Source organism: Puma concolor, chromosome D3 (assembly GCF_028749965.1).
Source record: "Puma concolor isolate L17-30 chromosome D3, mPumCon1.1.hap2, whole genome shotgun sequence".
NCBI lineage: Eukaryota > Metazoa > Chordata > Mammalia > Carnivora > Felidae > Puma > Puma concolor.
Window position 1 is genome coordinate 19219827 of NC_141678.1, and position 14606 is coordinate 19234432.

At 52.9% G+C, this 14606-nt stretch overlaps 1 protein-coding gene across 3 annotated transcripts in view; it reads right to left on the reverse strand.

Moving 5' to 3' along the window:
* The window catches only part of GGT5 (gamma-glutamyltransferase 5), a 43708-nt gene that overhangs the window by 9957 nt on the left and 19145 nt on the right, over positions 1–14606 (reverse strand). Inside the window, exons 2-12 of one of the 3 annotated variants that reach the window (XM_086681959.1) lie at positions 9735–9865; positions 8747–8842; positions 8036–8231; positions 7283–7440; positions 6598–6744; positions 5570–5706; positions 4999–5189; positions 4488–4594; positions 4176–4294; positions 3957–4067; positions 1102–1568 (exon numbers count right to left, since the gene is read on the reverse strand). In XM_086681959.1, the coding sequence (XP_086538085.1) occupies positions 1422–1568; positions 3957–4067; positions 4176–4294; positions 4488–4594; positions 4999–5189; positions 5570–5706; positions 6598–6744; positions 7283–7440; positions 8036–8231; positions 8747–8842; positions 9735–9865 (1540 nt within the window). In that variant the 3' untranslated portion in view covers positions 1102–1421. Of the gene's footprint in view, positions 1–1101; positions 1569–3956; positions 4068–4175; positions 4295–4487; positions 4595–4998; positions 5190–5569; positions 5707–6597; positions 6745–7282; positions 7441–8035; positions 8232–8746; positions 8843–9734; positions 9866–14606 lie in introns of those variants that run through there. The other 2 variants (XM_086681960.1, XM_086681961.1) reach the window with 2 other exon arrangements.

Genomic DNA, 14606 nt, shown 5'->3' on the forward strand with positions numbered 1-14606 from the left:
GGAGTATCTGGATGGGCCCTATATGCCCACAAGTGTCTTTACACACTTCCCGAGGGTGCCTTCTCCACCCAGCCCTGCCCAAAGCAGAGGGAGACTTCCACACATAAAGAGTAGAAGGCCACATGACCTCCCCACAGACGGAGCACCTAGAGTGATGTGGCCACCAAGGGACACCAGCAGCTACCAGAAGTGGGCAGAGGTGGGAAGGGTTCTCCTGAGAGTCCCCTGAGGGAACTCGTCCCTGGCTTCCCCTTGCTTTCGGCCCCATCATCTGATTTCAGACTCCTAGCCTATGGGAGCATAGATTTCTGTAGTTGGAAGGCACTTCGTGGTATTTTATCTCAGCAGCCATGGAAACTGTACCTACTCCTGCCCTGCTTGGCCAAACTCCAGAGCAGGGTGGGAGGCCGTGGCTCAGCGGTAGAGCTGATCCCCAGAACCTGCCAGGTGGAGGTATGCCCCTGAGGGACATTTGGGCGACACTCAAGGGCTCCCAGGAACCGGTGTGGGGTAAGACCCCCCAGGTCAGTCCAGCGAGGCCCCTCCAGGACAGGCAGCCCACCCAGCAGCTGGCAAAGCCCTTCTCAGCAGTGGGGGGCTAATGGGTCCAGAACAGCAGTTCTTAACTGGGGATGATTTGGCCAGTGGTGGTGGTAGCGGGTGCTGCTGAGTTTAGCGAGCAAAAGCCAGGGATGCTGCTCAATATCCCACAATGTGGGGACAGCCCCCCCGACAAAGACTATTTCACCAAAAATGTCAACAGTGCCGAGGGTGAGAATGGGGCCAATGGGTGGGGCTGGGGGCTGAGGTGGGGTCCCAAGTTCTACTTCATCCAGCCTTTTCCTGGCACACGGGACAAGATCCAGAGATGGTCCTAAGGCCTGGCAAGCCTGGGGGGCAGACGCCCCCAGGCCACAGCCCTGCCTTCCCACTGATAGGCCCCAGGCAGGCACACTGCAGAGGCCCAGCAGTGGTGTACTGGGCAGGGCCAGCCAGTCTCTAGGCCTCGGTTTCCACACCTTCACGGTGGTGTGTGGTGAAGGACTGTAAGAGCTGTGTGTGTGCTAAGGGTCCCTTCCCATACCTACACCCCAAATCATGCCGAGGTCCACCCTCCTCTTTAATCTTGGACTAGAGGGTATACAGATGGGGAGTGGGGCAGGTGGGGAGGGAGAGTGGGCCACGGTCCTGAGTAAGAGGTCTAGGGGAAGCTTGGGGGGCCAGGGCAGGGCCACATGAGACTCTGGGGAGGGCTCAGTCCCCACAGTCGTCCATCTTCCAGCCTGTCCCCACCTCTTGCAGCCCAGGCTGACCCTCCGCCGAAGGGTCCAGATCTTGCTTGGGTGCTGGGTCCCACAGCCAAGGCCAGCCTGAGCACACACTGACGGTGGGCCGGATTGCAGCTGCCAGAAGCAGTCTCCTCAGTAGCCCGAGGCCTCCCCACCTTTCCTTGGGTCTGCTGCGGCATACACACAGGCCCCGTCCTGGGACACGGCCTGGACCACGTTCAGGAAAAAGGGCCTCATGGTCTGGTTGTGGCCCCTGTCCTGGAGCCCCTTCTGCACCTCCTGGAGAGGAGAGAAGGCCAGTGCACAGGTGAAGGCAGCTTCGCAACACCTGCAGAGGGGGCAGGGCCCCGGGTAGAGGTCTGACAGCCCCAACGGGGAAGGCAGGACTGGGCACCAGTGGCGGTGAGGATGGGAGGGTGCTAATGCAGCCTCATCTGTAGGGCGAGGAGCCTGTGACCTCCCACCAAAGGTCCCAGTGGAGAAGCCAGGCTCCAGGGAGCATGGTGGGGAGGATGTCACCCAGGCCAGAAGGAGCTAGAGATGCAAGATCACTTCTGTCCTGGATCTGAGGATACCAGGGGCCTAGCTGCAACATCTGAGGAATCCAGCGGCTTTGGCAGAGAAATGGCTTATGGGGACTTACACTGCGAGACCTCTAATTTTGAGGACTTTGAGAGCAAAGCCTTCTTAAGGCAGAGCTTGGGACCTTTCTCAGAGTCCCAGCTCCTCCATACATAGGAACTGCCCAACTGAGGGGTGGGGAGTGCCCAGGGGCCCTGGGGCATGGAAGAGGAAAGATCTTGGCACCAGCAGTCAGGCTACATAGGACCTTCCATCTCAACACTGACATGAGAAGACCAGAGATCCTGGTTGCCAAGAACATGGTAAACTTCTTAGGACCTCGGGCCCTGAAAGCTTAGGGCCCCAATGGTTGAGGAATCAGCTGGAGGAAGGACTCAAATTTTCAGATACCGTTTTCTCTGAAGATCCATGAGACCAAGGACACTGACCCCCAGGCTAAAGGCACCAGTGGTCCTGAGGGTAAGGTGCTCAGAGCATGTGGCTCAGGTCTGAGACAGTGAGACTATGGAATTTGAGGGTGTCAGAAATCCAGGCAGGTGTAGGTTTCTAAGAACTGAGTACCTTGCCTTAGGGTTATGGCGCTTACACATTTACCAGTCTGTAACTTTTACACAGATCCTGGAGTGTAGAGGCCTGTGCTACTCAGGCCCCACATTTCCACTTAACATTTTGGATCAACAGACTAAGGACCTTAGCCCACTGACCCTAGGTGCCAGTCACTTCTATTTACAAAGACCTTGATGTTCTACAGTCCCCAAGACTGGGGCCTCCAACCTGATGTCACAGTGGTAGGGCGAGGTCTCCAGAGCACCATGTCCTTGGGTTATGTTTCTCTGCCTGATGCACCAATTGCCCAAGGTCCTTAGATTTGAAGGCTGAGGTCCTCATAGCTGAGGCCACAACAGGACCTGTGGTCATCAGGGACTCTGTTCCTTAGCATCTAGTGGCCAAACTCCAAGGCCCTCAGGAAGGAGGACCCTTCTGGCCTTTAGTCCCTGGCCTTGGCTATGATAACCCTTGGAGACTCAAGGTTTCCACCCAGGGTCTAGGATTTTCTCCATAGAAGGCCCTGGATGTATAGCCAACACTCAACCTCTCCAAGAGAGCTGAGGATCTTGGCCTATGGGTTGCTGGATTCTCTGAGATCTCAGAGCACAAGGTCCTCAGGGAGTTGATGTTCACAGAGTGAAAACCTCAGTTAAGGGTCAAAGAGGAGGGCCCAAGAAGATGAGCCCTGAGGGCATACTCACTGTCCTTCTGCCATGGGGAGGACCCTATACAGGGAGGGAGCTCCTCGGACTCTGAGAGTCCTTAGTCTCCAGCCCCCAAGACCAAGGTCCTCAGGGACTATATATTCCCTTGGAGTAAATGTTCCTCTGTCTATGGTCCTCAGTGTTCTAAGGGCCATGGGAGGCAGCTCACAGCAGAAATGGCAGCTTTGAGGACCTTTAACCCCAGCTGGCTGAACTGACCCCAGGCATGAAACTTGGAGGCTTGAAAAGCTGCCAGACTTTTAAATGAGATCTTAGTGAAGGGAAGGCTTCTGCCAGCCCAGCAAAACTCTGAGGAAGGTTGGGGCAGAGGAGTGGGGGCAGGGAGTTGGACAACAGAATTTAGCTCTGAGCACCTGCTTGTGTGGGGGAAACCAAGAAACATCCATAAGAACCAGCACCAGCGCGACCCCCATGCCCCAGAAAGAAATCCCTATGCAGACTGTCACAGGAATGATACCCTTACAAATAAACTCACACATGAAAGCTATAAATCACACAAGGAAACAGATCACCATGAGGGAGTCTGAGAGACCACAGCCAGGAAAACTAGCTTCTGGAGAGAACAGAATAGAGCAGGAACCAAGGTGCAGAGGTACTTGGCCTGGGAGAAGTATGGACAAAACCCTATTTTCTGACTTGGGGGCCACAAGACTGGCCTGGTGCCTCCCCCACTGAGCTTCTGAACCCGCGATGGCCCCGGAAGTGGAAGTGTACCCATCCTAAGACACTCAGCGACTGAGATCCTACCAGGGGCTTTGAGCAGCATGCACTGAGGCATCTGTCCTAGCAGTGTCAGGGACAGTGGCCTTACCCGGCTGAAGTTGGGCTCATATTCCACACGGCCCTCGCTGTTGACATGCAGGATAGGGGCTTCAATGGCAGTCCTCAGGTCAAAGCCAAGCCATAGCTTGTTTATGATGGCCTGGGGGAGGGAAGAAGAACACAGGAAGGGAGGACACCAGCCACCCTACACCAACCCCTCCCTGTCCCTGGGAGGGGGGATGTTCCAGCCAGGAGTTCCCCGACTCACCTGAGCCACAGCAGGGATGATGAGCTCCCCACCAGCCCCACCGATCACCAGCTTTGACCTCTGAGCTGCATTGATCAAGATGGAGGGGACCATGGATGATGGAGGTCGCTCGCCTGGAACTAGAGGCCAGATGGGTGTCACCCGCAGCCGCACTTCCAGCCAGCACCCTCCAGACCACCCCTCCATTTCTGTCTCCATTCACCGCTGTGCAAACAGGGGCTGGGCGAGGCAGCGGGGCTGGCCCAGGGGCCAAACTGCATCGCCCAGCCTGCCTGCCTTCCCTTTTCTTGCCAGTGGGGTCCTCAGTCTCACCAGGTAGTGGGGTGACTCTGGAGTCCGGGGAGCGCCTCCAGCATAGGTCCAGAAGCTCATTGTTGAGGAGGATGCCCGTGCGTGGCGAGTACAGCATTGCTCCAAAGCTGCAGACAGAGGCAGAGCCTGGGCTCGGGCTGTGGGCGCCAGTCTCCCACACCAGCAAAGCTGTCGAGCACCGCTTTCCAGGAGTCCCTCATTTTAGTGGCAGCCTTCTAGCATGCTGGAGCTGCCATTCTCTCCCTGGCACTGCCCCCCAAGGATCCACCTGTGCCCCCCAGTTAGGGCATCCTTCTGGGTAAAGCTCATTCCCAAGCGGGTCGTGGTTCAGGGCCACCCATCTGCAGCCTTTCAGCCAGAAATGACAGAGGTGTGTGGCCCCTCTGACAGAGAAGAAGCAAAGGGAAAAGCAAGGTACTGCCCCATGGACGCAAGCAAGGGGAGACTAGGGGGCCCGTAAAACAAGCTGAGGGAGCAAAGGAGCAGGGCCTGGGAACAGGCAGGAACATACGGCGTGTTGATGGTGCTCGTGGCTGCCACAGCACTGCCATCCTCCCCCAGCACAGAAACGTGCGCTGTGCCCATCCCGTGGCCCCAGGCCCCGGCCAGGCTGTAGTGGCTGAGATGGTGGTCACCCCGCGCGTCGATCTGCTGCTGGATGTGCTGGGCCAAAGCCTCTCCCAGCAGGTCCTGGGAGGCGTTCTGGGGTGGCCGGGCAGATGGTAGGAACAGTAAGGTGCCAGGTAGGCACACAGAGAAGAGGGTCTCCTTTGGAGGCCCTCTCCCGTGCACCCCCCTTGAGCCCAGGCTACCACCAGATGCTGCTCATCCTCCGGGCCCTCTGAGATATGGAGCCATCACTGCGTCTCTCACACCTGCCACTCTGGGCCCCTTCTAGTCCGCAGACCTCCTCACCCTCCCTGCCCTGGGCCACTGCCAGGCTGTCCTGTCCTAAAACCTCATACATCTCCCTCCAATCTCACCCAGCCAGACTCTTGGGGTCCAGGAACAGCCTGGCCTTCCCTTCACGCTGAGCCCTGGGGCTGGGACGGGGGCTCTCCACCAGCCACAGGCCATCTCACCTGGATATCCGGGTGGCTACGAGGGTCCCACAGTCGCCACCTCTGTCCCCCGGCAAATTTGAGCGTTTCCACAAGGTGATGGTACAGGTTCACGCTCCCCTCGGGCCTGGCCACCGATTCAGAGGAGAAGTTGAACCCTGGGAAGGGGAGGGGTGCAGATATGGATGACCCCGTGTAGCGGGTGGAATGTTGGCCCCCCTCAAAAAAGATTTGTCCATGTCCTGATCCCCAGAACCTGTGAATAGTACCTTATATGGCAAAAGAGTGAATTTTACCTTATATGGCAAAATGTGTGATTAAGTTAAGGATCTTGAAAAGAGCAAATTATCCTGGATTATCCGGGTGAGCTCTAAATGTAATCACACAATTAAATGTAATCTTATAAAACAGACACAGAGAAGAGGAGGAGGCCCTGTGAGCGGGAGGCAGAGGCTGGGAAGATGTCGCCGCAGCCTGGGAGTGCTGACAGCCACCAAAAGCTGGAGGAGACAAAGAACAGATTGTCTCTCAGAGTCCCCAGAGGAGCCATGGCTCAGCTGACACCTTGATTTTGGACATCTGGCCTCCAGAACTATGAGAGAGTGGATTTCTGTTGCTTTAAGCCACAAGTTTGCGGTAATCTGTTATGGCAGCCAAGGGAACTGAGATAGTCAGCCTCGGGCAGCTCCAACCCTGGACACTGCAAGGACCCCCTTTCACCATCTCACAGTCCAGGCCTCAGCCCTGGATGCACACACGGGCCAGGCAGCTCACCACCTGCACCGCCCACCTGCTCCTGTGCCCCGGGACCGGATCGCCTGCAGGGGAGGACTCACTGGGTGGATGGTGTCAGACCCTTCAGCAAAGCCCTGAGTGTGGACTGCTCCAGAGGCTCTAGAGCACAGCATCTTGCCTGTTTCCACAGCCCCATCTTTGGTGTCTGAGGAGGAGGCTGAGCTGGAAAAGGAAGGCTGCCCCGAGCTACCGCTGGGCTTGGAGTTCCCAATGCGGGCAGGACTCTGGGTGGGAGGGCTGAGAGTCTTTCTTACCTTTGAGCACGTTGAGGATGAAGCTGAGAATCGCACCCCCTGCGGGTGGTGGCGGTGAGTATAGGGTGTAGTCCTCCAGGGGCACTGCCAGGGCATCCACTACCTCTGGCTGGAACTCTGCCAGGTCCTGCAGGGTCAGCTGGCTACCTGAGATGAGACAGAAAAGACTCCATGTGCAGATGGGAAAACTGAGGCAGAGTGACAGCCACGGATCCTAGGTCACATGGTGGGGCTTCCCCCATCCCCTAGGCTTCTAGAGCCCTAGGGGTGATGGAAGGTCTGTGGGCAGCGGCGTCAGGGCTGGGCCCTAGAGCCAGGCAAGGGATGGGTGGACAGAGGCCGAAGGCAGGCAGGTTGGTGGGAAGAAGAAGGGAAGGTGAGAGAGGCAGGGTGGCCTCTGACAGACTGTGAAGGTGGTGGACAGCTCCAGGCCCAGGAGCCCACTGTGGCCACCACTAACTCCCCTCTGTTGGCCCTAATTTCTGGGAGCTCTGCTCCTCAAGGACTCTGACCACGGGGTCCTGGAGGCCAGCAGCGGGCAGGCCTGGATACATGGCCTCTGCAAGTCCTGGGAGCGGTCCACACTCCGGCAAGGATTAGGGAAGGGCCTGCCTTCACTCCTAGCATCCAGAGCCAGCTCCTTCTCAGGCAGAGCTGTGGGCTCTGGGAACTCAGCACAGCTGACCTTGATTGGCAATGTCCTCCAGCAGCGTCCGGCCCAGCGTCCCTGTGTAGAAGACCTCTGCACCTTCTGTGGCCACGGTTTCCAGGGTGGCAGCCAACGCGGGCCATGGGAATGGGTCCTGAGCCTTCAGAGGTTCTGTCCCATTGAAAAAGAGCTGCCTGGGGAATTGGGGGCAGACTCAGGGTGGGGCCGGGTCCTGGAAGGCAGCCACACTCCTGTGGGGGCTCTTGTGGGTTCTTTGAGACCCTACAGGGAGGCAGTCCTGGTCTAGGGTCCGAGGGCCTGGTGTAGACATCAGGGGAGATGGTTTCTTAAGACTGGGTGGGGCTGAGGCCTCTCACCTCACCCGTCACCCTGGCCTAAGGAGTGTATGCGCCCTAGCAGGGCCTGGGACACCCCTGGGAAGACATGGTCAGCGGACTGGCAGGGTGGGCAAGGGGGGTGGCCAAAGCCCTCCTGCCAGCCCAGAGGGGCCAGAGGACGGTGGCAGAGCCCAAATCCACACCCTGGAGTCCCATCACGTGGATATGGCCTGAGCCACTCGGATTAGGTTCTGCCACATGGAGCCTGAAAGTCTGAAACCGCAAAGTACTGGCCTTCCTGGCCTTCAGGCCCCCAATACCACCATAGGGTCAACCCTCCAGTTTGAGGAGGCTCTGAGGTAGAACCGGGGTAGGAGCCAGGCAAAGACAGGCCAGAGCCTGAACCCAGGAGATGAGCAGGAGCCCTGGGGCTCCCTGGGGAAGTGCTCACCTCAGAGAAGTCATGTACAGGGAAGGCCGTAGGAAGTCACTCTGCAGGAACTGACTGAGGGTAAAGGGCATGCGGTAGTCCCCTCGGAGCAGGGAGATGGTGGGCCAAAACAGCTGTGCCCATGGCAGGTGGCCGTGGCGACGGTGGGCCTCAGCATAGCCACGGAGTTCCCCGGGCACTCCAATCCACTGGGCCCCTAGGAGGCAAGTGGCAGCGTGTCCCTGCCCCCAGGCTGCCCCCACCTTGGCCTCAGCCCTGTAGCCTGCCCCAGGGGTTCTCCACCACCCCCACCCTTGCCCCTCCAGCTTGGCCCTCTTGGCGTGGCAGCCAGAATGAGCTTTCTGGAGCCCACACCTGACCGTGACCCTCTCTGCTCAAACCCCCATGGCTCCCCACTGCCTTCCCTCAGGGCCCAGCACAAACTGGCTCCCGGAACCCCCACCCCACCCACCACCCCATCTCCACTGAACCCTCCAAGCCTTTGCTAGGCTGGTTCCTATGCTTAGATCACCACCCCCTACTCAGAGAGCCCCTCCCCCAACTCCAGCAGGTCAGGACCTCCATGGGGGCAGGTCAGGACCTCCATAGCTAGCTGCTATCTCCTGGTACCAGGGTGTCAGAGCCTGTCCAAGACGCCCCTTCAGGGGAGTGTTTTGGTCAGCCCCAGTGGCCTGATGGGGTGGGAGCCTGTGGTCCCTCCAAGGGCTTCACCTGTGCCCAGTGGCTGGGCCTGCTCACACTGGTCCAGCAGACCGGGGACATAGCTGGCAGGCACCGTCTCCCTGGCATTGATGACTTCCACCTTCCCTAGAGTTGGGGCAGAGCATGTGAGTGCTCAGGGGCACTCAGTGAGCTGCCAGGCCTCATCCCACACAAACCACCCCCCCAGCCCCCCGCCCTGCCACAGCCCTGGCCCTACTCTAGGCCTCACTTTCTCTCTTTGTACCATGAACTAGCCTCTGTGCTGTAGGGGCCAAGAGCAGGCTTCCCAAAGATGGGCCACTTTGGCATGAAGATTATTTGTGAGTTAAAAGCAAATTAAAACCCAGCAGAATCAGGAAAAGCTTTTTACCTCCCCCACCCACTCCACTACTGCCTGAAAGAATTTACACAGAGGGCCGGCTCCAGGAGGACAGCTATCACCACAGACAACTATATTAGGATATGAATGAGGTAGGGTAGGTAGACTGGACCTTGCAAGGCCTGTTTGGTCAAAGTCTTCTGTGTCTCATTGTTTCCCAGGACCTCCCCCCTCCCCACACACATTTGTTTAGCAAATATTTACGCTTCTTTATCTTCCTATGAATTGCACTCCTTCCTTTTGAAGTCCCAGAGCCTTACCCCTTCTCCTTAGCTCTTTTTGCCTGCCTTTGGAATTTCCATGTCTGTGTGAATTCCCCAGAAATTAAATTTGATTTTGTCCTATTAATTTCTCTCAGGTCAATTTAATTCTTAATCCGGCCAGCAGGACCTTGAAGGGCAAAGGAAATTCCTCCTCCTTGACAGTGCTAAGATTTGAGATGGCCGTGAAGTTTTCACAAAGACAAGCTGGGGGGAAGGGCAGGGGCACCAAGAGGACCCAAGAAGGGGCATGGGTGGGCAGGACAGCTCAGCAAACGCTGGGGATGTTTATAAGCACCTCACTGTTAGCACTTGTGGACAAGCCCATCCTCCCCACGGGGTTCCCATGTGGACTCACCTGTGGTGGCGTTATAGATGGTGAAGATGACCCCTCCGCCCAACCCCATGCTCTGAGGGTTGACGACTCCGGTGCAGACCAGAGCCGCAATGGCGGCATCCACAGGTGAGCCATGTTGCTGGAGGATGGCTCTGGGGGACACGGCATACAGTAAGAGGCCTGGCTCCCCTGCCCCAGCCTCCCAACATGGGCTTACTCGGTTGGCATTTACTAGGGAATGGTGACGGGTAGGTGACCTTCTGCTGCCACCAAACCCTGGGTTAGGTCAGCTGCCCCCTCAAGTCCAGCTGCTCACAGGTCCACAGCCCTCTACAGATGGCAAATTGTCATACCATTTACAATGCCCCTTGACATATATAAGGAACTTCTCGGTTTGTAAGAAGATTTTGCTGTCATGATTCCCTAGGCCCTTCCAGCAGCCCTGGCTCATTTGCCTGAGCCAGACCTCCAGTCCCTCCCAGCAGTCCAGGAGCCCAGCCTGGGCAGCCCCCCCTCCCCATCTCGCTGGGGTCACATAGGCCCCAACCCCTTTAAGACTGAACTTTTTCAGGTGACCCCAGGTTCTTGCCCTGCCACCAGGGACTTGGGTTCCCCAGCCCCCTCCTAGGGCCCCAGTGTCTATGGGAATGCTCTCTGGCCTTAGTCTCCACATCTGTCCATGGCCACCCAGGGGTGGGCCCTTAAGCTCCAAGGTGCTGGTCAGACTGGCCTGTGTCAAGGAAATGACCTTGTCCTTAGGGTACAGCCCTGTATAGTTCACTGGGGGCTGCCTCTTCCTGAACACCCAGGAATCCTCTCCAGTACTTCAAGGAAGCAAGCATTTAAACCAGTTACAGATGGGGAAACCAAGGCCCAAAGAGGGAGTTGACCTGGTTCCCCTCCTCCACCACATTGGACCTCTGACCCCAGCACCCTCCCTCAGCTCAGGCATCTCAGCCTGACCACTCCACTCTGGGCTCACACCCTTCTCTGAGTCCTTTCTCTGGGCTCACACATGGGCACACATGGCTACCACATGGACATCTGCAATCTTGGAATGGGAAAGGGACACATAAAATACAGTCACATCCAGACACAGAGAAACACAAACGCTTAGTAAGAAGAAAACACCATAAGCAAAAACAAAAGACAAACTGTAAAATCTTTTTTTTTTTTTTTTTTTAAATTCCCATTATAAAAGCCTCATCTCACCTGACTCATTGCTTCCTGACTCTGGACGTGCTTTCTATACCCACCTTCCAGAAGACACCTTCCCACCACCACCACCATCACCACCATGCTCTGGTTTTCCCCCCACCTCCCTGACCTCACATTGCTGAAGGCATCAGGCTCAGTCCTCCATCCTTGTGCACTATATCTCCTCCCAGACGAGCTGATCTAGGCTCAGAGCTTAAATCGCAACCTCCACCCTGATGATGCTTAAATTTTATCTCCAGCTCAGTCCTCTCCCCTAAACTCCAGTCACATCCACAGTCATCCACAAGATACCTCCTCTGGGTGTCTAAGAGGCATTTCACACTTTTTTGTTTGTTTTGTTTGTTTCTTAAGTTTTTATTTGAGGCATTTCACTCTTAACATGACCTAAACTGTATTTTCCCACCACCTCTTGTCCCGCCAAATGGCTCCCTTCCTACCTTCACTATCTTCGAAAGGACACAACCATTCACACCTTTGTGCTGGCCATGAATGCTAGAGTCCTTCATGATTGTTCACTTTCTTTCATCCCCAGATCCAAGCTACCAGCATCTCTCACCTGGGCTATTGCGACATCTCTTACTTGGTCCCCTGCCTCTGCCTCCCCCCCCACCCTTACATATTTAACAAAATTACCTGTCAAAATGTAACTCAGACATCCCCACAACAGGAAACTAAATAATTCAGACCAAACTTCCTACAGACCACTAGAAAATCCAGACAAATAGAAAACATCTGCTTAAAGACATCACAAGCTGGGAAGAAATACAGGCCTAGAGAAAGAGGAGCCTAGAGAGAGAAAGATGTTTGCTGGTCCTGGAAGAAGTGGCCAAGAAGCCACACAATGCTTTTGACACCCTAGTGTGACTGGGGGTTGGGTATGCTGGTGAATCACACTTGGAGATGGGTCCTTGCTCTGGAAGTAAAACGAGAAATGGGTCAGCCTTGATGAGCCCAGTGGCCCAAGCTTCAAGTCCTTACTGTTAATCAAACTGGATTAAGATGATATCCTGGGCCTCAGATTATTTCTAAAAATTATTTTTAATAATTTTTAACACATTCCCCAAATGCTAAATTTAAAATAGCCAAGCAAACAAGGCAGTAAGACAGCATAAACAAAGCCCAAGATAAAGCACAATGAAGAAAGACCCATGGGATCTCCAGATTTTGAAACTGTCAGATCACAGTACATTGAAGGGTATAAAAAACAAGATTAAGAATTTCACCAGAGAACTGGCAACTATAATACATGGAATTGGGAGCTCAATGCTAATAGTAAATTAGCAACAGGTTGGACACAAATTTTTAAAAAAGATTAATTCAATACAAAATATCCAAATCTGGGGCGCCTGGGTGGCTCAGTCGGTTAAGCGGCCAACTTTGGCTCAGGTCATGATCTCACGGTCCGTGAGTTCGAGCCCCACGTCGGGCTCTGTGCTGACAGCTCAGAGCCTGGAGCCTGTTTCAGATTCTTTGTCTCCCTCTCTCTGACCCTCCCCCGTTCATGCTCTGTCTCTCTCTGTCTCAAAAATAAATAAACGTTAAAAAAAATATTAAAAAAACCCCAAAATATCCAAATCTAAGTACAGAGGGGGAAAACTATAGAACATATAGAAAATAGATTAAAAGACATTGGGATAAAACAATAAAAAAAATCATGCAAATGCTAACTAACATTTATAACTATATTCATTTCAGACAAAGTAGATTTTAAGAAGACAGATATTATTTGAGATAATAGGGATACATTATTATTATAAATCTCAATTCAACATGAAGACATAAGAATCTGAATGCATGTACACTTAGTTTAAAAATGCAAAGCAAAAATTGGCAGAACAAAAACAAAGAGACAAATATACATGGTAGAAACTTTTAGGCTGGGAGGCAGGTCAGAAACTTATAGAATAAGTAGGATAAAAATCTGTAAGGCTGTAGATGATTTGAATGACACCACTGTAATAAAATGACTGAACTGACACATACAAAGTGATGTACTCAGAAATCATGCAGTCGAATACACGTTCAAGAACACATAGAATATTTATATAAACAGATCATATTCTGGACCTTAAAGCAAGCCTCACAAGTTTCAAAGAACTGAAATCATACAAATGACTTAGAAAATCCCCACATATTTGGAAACCAAGAAAAACACTATTAAACAGCTCACAGAACAAAGAAGACATTACAACAGAGATTAGAAAGTGTTTCAAACCAAGTGCAGTGAAAATACTACACATCAGAACTTGGGTTATCAGCCGTCATATAGGAGGAAGGAAAGGGGAGGCAATGGGTCTGAAGAACTTCCACATCCCCCACAGGTCTCAGAGGGAAGAGATCAATGTGAAAACCTTCACTCAGATGAGTGTTACAGATTGTGTTAGGCAGTCTCCAGCTTATGGGTGAGTGAAAGGTAACCAAGAGAAGACATGGTGCTAAAGAGTTCTGGGTCCTAGAACTCTCAAAATGAATAAACCAACACCCTCCTCCAGGGCAGAGAGCCCTGCCCTGATGAGAGGCTACTGTAGTAGAAGCAAATTGAACAGGACAGGAACCACAGAGGCAAAAGAAAGAGAAAACAATTGTCAATAAGTAGGAGACCACATATATTTTTCCAATCATTTTGTGAAAACAGCAGAAGGAATTCAAGAGCTATGAAGTAATAAAAGCTATTTTGACCTGCCTTCCAGCCTAAAAGTACAGGAAAATTCATCTTGCTTTACCATGGATAATAAAACATGTTGAAGTCATATCCCATACAGAATTGTTATAAGAAAAAAAGATAATAAGGAGCAGCATAATGATCCATGGAGGCATGCTAAAAAGATGAGCCTACAAAGCAGATGTAAATGGCAACTTAATATATCAAAATGTGCCAAAATAAATTAAAAGAGTTATAGAAGCAACGAAGGGACAGCATACATCAGAATTAGAAAAACTGCAAATGAAGAGACTAGAAAAGATGACTTAAAAAACAAAATTATAGAACTCAAGAAAGAATAAAACATAAAAGAAAAAATTCCCTGAAATGAAGGCTAAGCACAAACACAGGGCAAATGCCTACAGAGGTTCCTTAAAAGAAAGAGAAGATGAGGGTCACCTGGGTGGCTCATTTGGTTAAGCATCTGACTCAATTTCAGCTCAGATCATGATCTCACGGTTTGTGGGATGGAGCCTCGCATCAGGCTCTGCACTGACAGTGTGGAACCTGCTTGATATTTTTCTCTCCCCTCTCTGCCTCTCCCCACTTGCTCATTCTCTCTCTCTCTCTCTCTCTCTCTCTCTCTCTCTCTTTCTCTCCCTCTCTCTCTCTCTCAAAGTAAATAAACATTAAAAGTTTTTTTTAAAAGATGGGGCACCTGGGTGGCTCAGTTGGTTGAGTGTCTGACACTTGATTTCAGCTCAGGTCATGATCTCACAGTTCATGGGTTCAAGCCCCATGTCAGGCTCTGCTCTGGCAGCATGGAGCCTGCTTGAGATTCTCTCTCTCCCTCTCTCTCTGCCCCTCCCCTTCTTGTGTTCTCTCTCTTTCAAAAATAAACATTTTTTAAAAAGAAAGAGAAGATAAAAAGGGGAGAAATTTTTAAATCAAAAAGAAATGAAAAAGAGATTTTAAAATACAAAAGACAGGCAAAGAAGATCAAACACAAACATAATAGGAGTCCCAAAGCAGAA